The sequence below is a fragment of the Oryctolagus cuniculus genome, chromosome 21, assembly GCF_051225735.1.
Source record: "Oryctolagus cuniculus isolate XC-2025 breed Fujian yellow rabbit chromosome 21, ASM5122573v1, whole genome shotgun sequence".
In the NCBI taxonomy this organism is placed as follows: Eukaryota; Metazoa; Chordata; class Mammalia; order Lagomorpha; family Leporidae; genus Oryctolagus; species Oryctolagus cuniculus.
Window position 1 is genome coordinate 22231631 of NC_142887.1, and position 7929 is coordinate 22239559.

At 58.5% G+C, this 7929-nt stretch overlaps 1 protein-coding gene across 2 annotated transcripts in view; it reads left to right on the plus strand.

Moving 5' to 3' along the window:
* The window catches only part of USP30 (ubiquitin specific peptidase 30), a 29648-nt gene extending 21790 nt beyond the window's left edge, over nucleotides 1-7858 (plus strand). For both annotated transcript variants that reach the window (XM_070066013.2, XM_051835849.3), the window contains exons 10-13: nucleotides 2895-2975; nucleotides 3080-3287; nucleotides 4941-5061; nucleotides 5713-7858. In XM_070066013.2, coding sequence (XP_069922114.1) covers nucleotides 2895-2975; nucleotides 3080-3287; nucleotides 4941-5061; nucleotides 5713-5977 — 675 coding nt within the window. In that variant the 3' untranslated portion in view covers nucleotides 5978-7858. The remainder of the gene's footprint in view (nucleotides 1-2894; nucleotides 2976-3079; nucleotides 3288-4940; nucleotides 5062-5712) is intronic.
* The last annotated feature ends 71 nt before the right edge of the window (nucleotides 7859-7929 follow it).

Here is a 7929-nt window from a genome sequence, read left to right on the forward strand (position 1 = left end):
GCTCCCCTCAGCCCACTCCCTTTCCACGTTACTGACTTGGGCCTCGTCTCTCCCCGATGAGTGTCATTTCATCCCCAGTCTTTAAAGGAAGTGTGGAAGTCGTGATCTGAGATGGGACACGCATGCCCTAAGCTGTCAGGTCCCCCGCACCCCTAAGTAATTCCATTGCCAGATATACGAGGCGCTGACTTCGTGGAGCCATTGTTGAAGACAGTGAACAGAGGAGATGACGTCCCGGTGACAGGGTTCCTGTGCTGGTTCAGTCTGTCTCCACTCACTGCTGGTGCCCAACGGGGGGCGGGGAGACAGGCCCCCAGGCCCTGGGCAGCCGGGTCCTTTAGCAGGTGGCCCGCGGGTGCCGTGTGTGTGCAGGGGTAGCGCTGGGCGACCTGCAGCTCTCGGGGACGTCTTGTTCCAGTGTCGCTCCCCCTCTTCGTGGAGGAACGACACTAAACCCTGCCTAGGCTTCATATCCGAGTCACGGCACCATTATGTCGCTCCCCCTCTTCGTGGAGGAACGACACAGGACCCTGCGCTGTTCTTTCGTCTGCTCGGCCCTTCCCGGGTTTGCTGCTGGTTCTTCCCGGGTTGGCTGCCGTCCCTTCCACCTCCGTGGAAGGGCAGTTCCCCCTGGCCACATTCCCCACTTCCGCAGGGGAGCAGCACACCGCCGGCCGGCTCTCTCGGGGGCTGCACAGGTGTTCCCCTTAGATGTTCCCCTTAGATGTTCCTGGTGCATGCCGTCTCTCTCCTCCTTTATAGTCCTCCTCTGCCAATCCCAACTCGGCTGCCCACACGCCGAGTACGCTGCTCTCCTCCAATCAGGAGCAAGTCCTACAGTTTATTGGTTGAACTGGAGGCAGCTGCGTAAAAGCTGTTTTCCTCTCTCCCAGCGCCATATTGTGGGAGAGCAGGTGCACAGAACAAGTCTTAATTCCAGTAACAGTCTAGTCCGAGCTGCTCCCCACAGATCCCCCTTTCTTTTTATTTTTTGGCGTTGATACGCGCCTGTCTTCGGTGTCCCGCGGCACACACTCTGCTCTGCTTGCTAGAGTTGCCACAGGTTCTTACAAGTCCTATCAATCAGGCAAACCGAATCCGGGTCCTCTCTTCGCCATGTTGTGAGGAGGTTTTTAGGCGCTGATGCGTGCCTGTGTTCGGTGACCTGCGGCTCACACTCTGGTCGAGCCGCCTGCTGGTGCTTACCGCCTTAATCAGGCAGACCGAATCCAAGCCTCCTAATTGCTGTATTGTGGGGAGGCCTTACTGATGTTAATTCGTGCCTGTCTTCGGTGACCTGCGGCGCATAAGCTGCTAGCCGCCCGCAGGTGCTCATCGCCTCACTTAATCAGGCAGACCGAATCCAAGCTCTCACATTGCTGTGTTGTGGGGAGGCCTTTCTCTTTCTCTATTTCTCTATCTCCGGGCATTCCTATCTCTCCCATTCCACTTCTATCTTCCAGCATTCCTATTTCTCTCACTTTACTTCTAAACTTCTATTTCTCTTATCCCTGCGGCCTCCCGGCGCCCGCCCCGAGGCTGCCTCTCGGCGGCTTTCCGGCTCTGAGCCGCTTCAGCCCGCGCCTCTCTCATCTGCGCGGCTCGGCTTTGCGCGCACACTCCGCGGTCTCACACTTAGCCCAGCGTTCCCTATCTACTTGTGCCCCGCACGCTCTCTCTGCGTGCGGCAGCCTCCGCGAATCACACAGCGTCAGCTCACGTCTCCGCCACTAGTATTCAATCTAAGTTCCCCGGGCTAACCTGGCGAATTCAACCCAGCTCACGTCTCCGCCCCACGATTCGGCTTCCCATCCTTTGCTCCCCGGGCTAATCAGACGGATCCCAATCTGGCTTACGTTTCCGCTTCTGGTTTCAACTTTTCACCCCCTATTCCCGGGCTAACTTGAGAATCCCAAAGTGGCTTTCGTCTCCGCCTCAGCCTGCCCCCCGCGGCTTCAATTTCCCTAACATTTTTCTCTACCCGGTATATTTCCCCAAGCTTTCCTCCAACAATACTCCTCCCTCATTTCTCCTGGCCTCTCCCCACAGTCCGCATCCGAGTCTGTTTGTTCTAGCTTTCACTTTCGCTTTCGACCTTAGAGATTTCTCCCAGCTTTCCCCCGTAGTCCGTATCCGAGTCTATGCCTAGGCTTTCAATAGCTTCTTCCGGCACCTTTTTCGTCCGGCTTTTCCCTAGGCTGTTTGCTAGTCTCTCTCTCCGAAATTTTCCCATTTCTTCCCGTTTCTTCCCTCCTAAGTTTCATATCCGTCCTAGGTTTCCTATCCGAGTCACGGCACCATTATGTCGCTCCCCCTCTTCGTGGAGGAACGACACTAAACCCTGCCTAGGCTTCATATCCGAGTCACGGCACCATTATGTCACTCCCCCTCTTCGTGGAGGAACGACACAGGACCCTGCGCTGTTCTTTCGTCTGCTCGGCCCTTCCTGGGTTTGCTGCTGGTTCTTCCCGGGTTGGCTGCCGTCCCTTCCACCTCCGTGGAAGGGCAGTTCCCCCTGGCCACATTCCCCACTTCCGCAGGGGAGCAGCACACCGCCGGCCGGCTCTCTCGGGGGCTGCACAGGTGTTCCCCTTAGATGTTCCCCTTAGATGTTCCTGGTGCATGCCGTCTCTCTCCTCCTTTATAGTCCTCCTCTGCCAATCCCAACTCGGCTGCCCACACGCCGAGTACGCTGCTCTCCTCCAATCAGGAGCAAGTCCTACAGTTTATTGGTTGAACTGGAGGCAGCTGCGTAAAAGCTGTTTTCCTCTCTCCCAGCGCCATATTGTGGGAGAGCAGGTGCACAGAACAAGTCTTAATTCCAGTAACAGTCTAGTCCGGGTTGCTCCCCACATTCCAGGGCTTGTGGCCGAGTTCTGTGGTTTCTGTTTCAGCTCGAAGCCAAGGGCACGCTGGACGGCGCAGAGGTGGAGCACCAGAGGACCACGTTCGTCAAGCAGCTGAAACTCGGGAAGGTGAGCGCCCCGCGGGCCCCGGGGCCGTGGCTCTCGAGGGCTGCCCGTGCCGCCTGAGCCTGCCTGAGCCCACCGTGCTGCTCTGGTTTCTCTCCCCGCCGCAGCTGCCCCAGTGTCTCTGCATCCACCTGCAGCGGCTGAGCTGGTCCAGCCACGGCACGCCTCTGAAGCGGCACGAGCACGTGCAGTTCAATGAGTTCCTGATGATGGACATCTACAAGTACCGCCTCCTGGGCCACAAGGCCCGGCAGCACAAGCCCGAGCACAGCGAGAGCCCGGGGCCCGCGCTGGACCTGCCCGGCCCCAAAGCAGGTGCATGCCAGGGAGCTGCAGCCGCACGCAGGACTTCTCGGAGCAGAGGGGAGGGTTTGGCTTCCCCACCTGCGGGGCCCTGAGGTCACGAGCTGCGGCATGAGGACGGATGGTGGAGTAGGAGCGATTTCTGCGGCCAGGGGAAAAGACAGAGGTGGCTGGGCCGTGAGACCGTGTCACAGGCGGGCGTGCAGCCTCGCTTCCTGTCCCTCAAAGTGACGATGGCTCACATTGTACCAGGGATTGTGTCTCCCTTCTCCCCATTTCCATGGGCCACGTGGGCAGGACTGTCCGGCTTGGCGTCTCTGGACTCCTGGCTTGGTCGATGGCTCTGTTACCACCTCCTCTGACCCATTCCGTTACTGCCCTCACACGGAGGCAGCCATTGCTGTGGGTCCCAGGGAGGCACAGGAGTGGGGAGCAGCCTCAGACTGATGAGAAAATCGGGGGTCCATGAGGTTCAGTGATTGAGTCCAGGGCAAACAGCAAATGGCAGAACTCGGGTGTGGTTCCAGGGCAGAATTATTTTTTTTTTAAGATTTATTTATTTATTTGAGAGGCAGAGTTACAGAGAGAAGGAGAGGCAGAGAGGAGGAGACAGAGAGGTCTTCCGTCTGCTGGTTCACTCCCCAAATGGCTGCAATGGCCAGAGCTGGGCCAATCCAAAGCCAGGAGCCAGGGAGCTTCTTCTGGGTTTCCCACATGGGTGCAGGGGCCCAAGCACTTGGGTCATCCTCCACTGCTTCCCCGGGCCATTAGCAGGGAGCTGGATCAGAAGTGGACTTGAACCGGCCCCCATGTGGAATGCTGGTACTGCAGGTAGAGGCTTATCCCACTAGGCCACAGCACCGGGCCCCCAGGGCAGATTTTTCAAGGTGTCTGACGCGTCGGGTTCTTGAGAGTCACAGGTGAGGAGGACACACTGGCCTGTGTGGCTGTGGGCACGACTGCTGACCTGCGTACTGCCCCCTCCGCCTCCTGCCGAGGCAGCCTCTGGTTCTGCCCTGAGACCACAGTTACGTGGCCTGGTGAGCCGTCATCTTGGGAAGACTGCAGCTGCCCTTGGTCACCCTGTGCCGAGGTTAACTCTTGTCTACATCACAGGCCTTCCCCCAGGCTGGGGTGTGGGGTGGCTGGCGCTCAGAGCGTGGTGCCTGTGGGTAAAGACCCAGGGCGCCAGAAAGGGCAAGAGCTGTCTGACCACTGAGTTATTCCATCGACGCCGAGGACTTCGTGTGGCAGTTTCAGAAGGCAGAAGTGTTTAGACACGCACTTCTCACCCAGGGACGCTGGGCGGTGTCTGGTGACATTTCTGGTTAGCACAACTGGAGCGGGGCATGGGTGGAGTCCAGGACACCACAGAGAGTTAGCCAAGCCCTCGGTGTTGGCGGTGAGAAGCTGGGGCCCAAAGCCGGTGAGCGAGCCTCCGCCTGACGCAGAGACGCACTGTCAGCAAGCAGAGGCGGCTCAGAGGTGCCCAGGGCCGGGCGGGGAAGCCACAGCCTGGAGCGGGCTGGCCTGTGTGAGGCCCAGACTGCAGGGCAGCCGGGCAGGAAGTGAAGCAGGCCTCCTACTTGCGGCAGTCTGGGAGCTAACTCTCGGGGTCCTCAGAACCAAGGCCGTGTCCCTAACCCGCCCCCTCCTCTCCTGCAGTTCTCAGTCCGCCAGGGGCCCCCAAAACACAAGTGTTCCTGAACGGCGCCTGTGCCCCGGCTCTGCTGCCGCCGCTGCCTGCCCCGATGCCCTTCCCGCTCCCCGTCATTCCTGACTACAGGTGAGTCACTCCCCGAGGGCTGTGGCTTCCAGCAGTAGCTGCAGTTAGCTTTGCACGGACACAATTTTTTTTCTTTCCTTTTAAGGTGTATTTCACTGTCCTACATTCCCACTGAATTTTGTCCAAAATAGGAATCACTTTAAAAATAACAATTAAAGGGGCCTGTGTTGTGGCATAGTAGGTTAAGCTGCAGCCTGCAGCGCTGGCATCCCATATGGGCGCCGGTTCGAGTCCCGGCTGCTCCTCTTCTGATCCAGCTCTCTGCTGTGGCCTGGGAAAGCAGCAGCAGATGGCCCAAGTGCTTGAGCTCCAGGTTCCTGGCCCAGCCCTGGCTGTTGTGGTCACTTGGGAAGTAAACCAGTAGATGGAAGGTTTCTCTCTCTGTCTCCATAACTCTGCCTTTCAACTAAAACAAATCCTTTAAAAAATAAGAATTCTCAAAGTACCTAAATGTACGTATTCGTGCGTGTGCATGTACGTGTATACCCCTATGTGCACAGTACTCACACAGGCACAGACCGGCCATGGGGCCCCTCCAGCGGGCACAGATCTGTCTTCAGTGACCACTGTGTCTATCAGCCAGCACTCTTCTGTCCTCTGCCCTTTTTCTCTCGTGTGTGTAAACCACCGGGCTTCGCTCCTCTCTCTCAGCTCCTCCACCTACCTCTTCCGGCTGATGGCAGTGGTTGTCCACCACGGGGACATGCACTCTGGACACTTCGTCACTTACCGACGGTCCCCGCCTTCGGCCAAGAACCCCCTGGCGACCAGCAGCCAGTGGCTGTGGGTGTCGGACGACACGGTGCGCAAGGCCAGCCTGCAGGAGGTGCTGTCCTGCAGCGCTTACCTGCTCTTCTACGAGCGGGTCCTCTCCAGGGTGCAGCGCCAGAGCCAGGAGTACAAGTCGGAGGAGTGACTGTCCCACCCAGAGCTGGAGCCGACAGCGCCGTCCACGTGTCCGGGAAAAAGGCAAGGTCGCCGCCCCCCCATTGCCCCTCAGGCTTCTGGCATGTTCTAAGAGCAGGTTCCACGTGGGGGAGCGCGCCAGGCTCCGGAACGGCTCTGCTCATGCGCACTGGGAAGTCCCTGTGTGGGGAAAGCTTTCACTGCGGCCAGGCCGTCTTTCGTGGCCCGGCCCAGGTAATTAAAGCGAGCGGACTCCGGCAACGCCGGCAACGCGTGGTGCTCCTGGAGGGAGCCACCTTTGTCTGCCCCTGACCTGTCAACAGAGATCTTTTATGTCTAACAAGCAGGGCCCAAAGCTTGTTGACAAGAATTCATGAAATTACTAAAGGCAACAATTTCGACGACAAAGTGCCTTTCGCCTCTGATTGCTTTTGTAGCACTTCCCTTCGCAAAGGCCCCGAGCTCAGAGCCACAGAGACCCCTGCTGAAGAGCGCCCGTCCGCCCAGGTCCTGGGAGGCCGGCAGGAGCGAGCAGCAGCCTGGAGACACTCTCCCTTCCCTTTTGTACGCTGTCCTACCTGCCCGTCCTTGGTGTGCGGGAAGCCTCCCTGCCACGCGTGCCCGCCCACTGCGAGGCCCGGTCACTGCCCAGGGGTTCCCGTGCAGAGGAGGCGCCCACCTGGGGCTCTGCTCTTTTGTATCCTGGACGACGCGATGCAGCTGCAGCCTGCAGCTATCATAAAACCAGGCCCACAGCCAGAACTGGCTAGCGGCCTTGCAACACCCACGCCTGCTCCACGCTGTAGACAATTCCTGATTGTGCCAGGATCCCCGTGCACGGGTATTTTCGTGTCTTTATCAAACACTCGGAGCTCTTCAGAGTCGCAGGGAGGCGCTCTCGGGGCTGTGGGGAAGGACAACCCACGATGGTTGCGAGCTGGACGAGGAGGGAGGGGCTGGCGGGGGCTGCAGCTTCTCTGGACCTTTGGCGAGGGGTTCGGCTCAGCGGCCACCACGATCTGGAGCTCCACACAGAGAGGAAAGCGGGTGTGATGGCGTTGAGCCCTCAGCCACAGCCCTCGCCACGCCTCGCATGCATCATTTCCTGGCCAATGCTGAAGGAGTGAAGCCCGGGGCACAGGGACCTCGGTGCACGCAGTAGCCATGTTTTACTTGGATTTTTAATTAAAAACAAAGTGGGTCAGGGACACCAGGTTCCCAGGACCCTCCAGAGGGACTGGGAAGTAGAGCGGACCCACCCAGGTGACCCGTGGCAGGGCCAAGAACAGGGACGCCTCTGCCGGGGAGAGCCGGCGCCCCCTGGCCCGGGCATTGCAGCAGTGCCAAGTGCAGACAGCCTGGGGGAACCCTGCCCCGCCCCCGCAGGGCCCGGCACGCAGCCTCTCACTACCGAGAGCTTCCCGGACACGGCGGCTGACCTTGACTGAGATGTTGGGATGGACACACCTGCTTTAGCCGAGTCGGTGGGACGGATGCCTGATCATGTGGCCTTAAACTCACTGCGAAGTTGCAGCTGCGAGAGATGGCCGCTGTGCCCTGGGACAGCCCGTGGCGGGGCCAGAGCATCCGTAGCATCTGGCTGTGGGCACGCGTGTGGTCAGCGGCCGGCCTGGGGCCCGGGTCGTAAGCCTGAGCCGCAGCTCTGTCTGACTTCATTTTGTAAATTAGTAGACGTTCCGCAGTAGCCAGATCATCTGATTTTGAGCCGTAAGTTATTTATGAAGTAAGTAGCTTCCTTCTGGAGAAAACCCTAAGTTAAGTTAAACGCGTAGTTCATGCCGTGGTAATTGCTGATTTATGTATTTGCTAAAGGTACTTTTGTATCTGCTGTGTATTATAGCAATAAAGAATCATTTTGTTAGGAAAAAAACCCAGTGTGGTTCTTGCATAACTGAAACACGCTTTGTTTGATACATCCATCCTCTTTCCGACCTGGGCTTT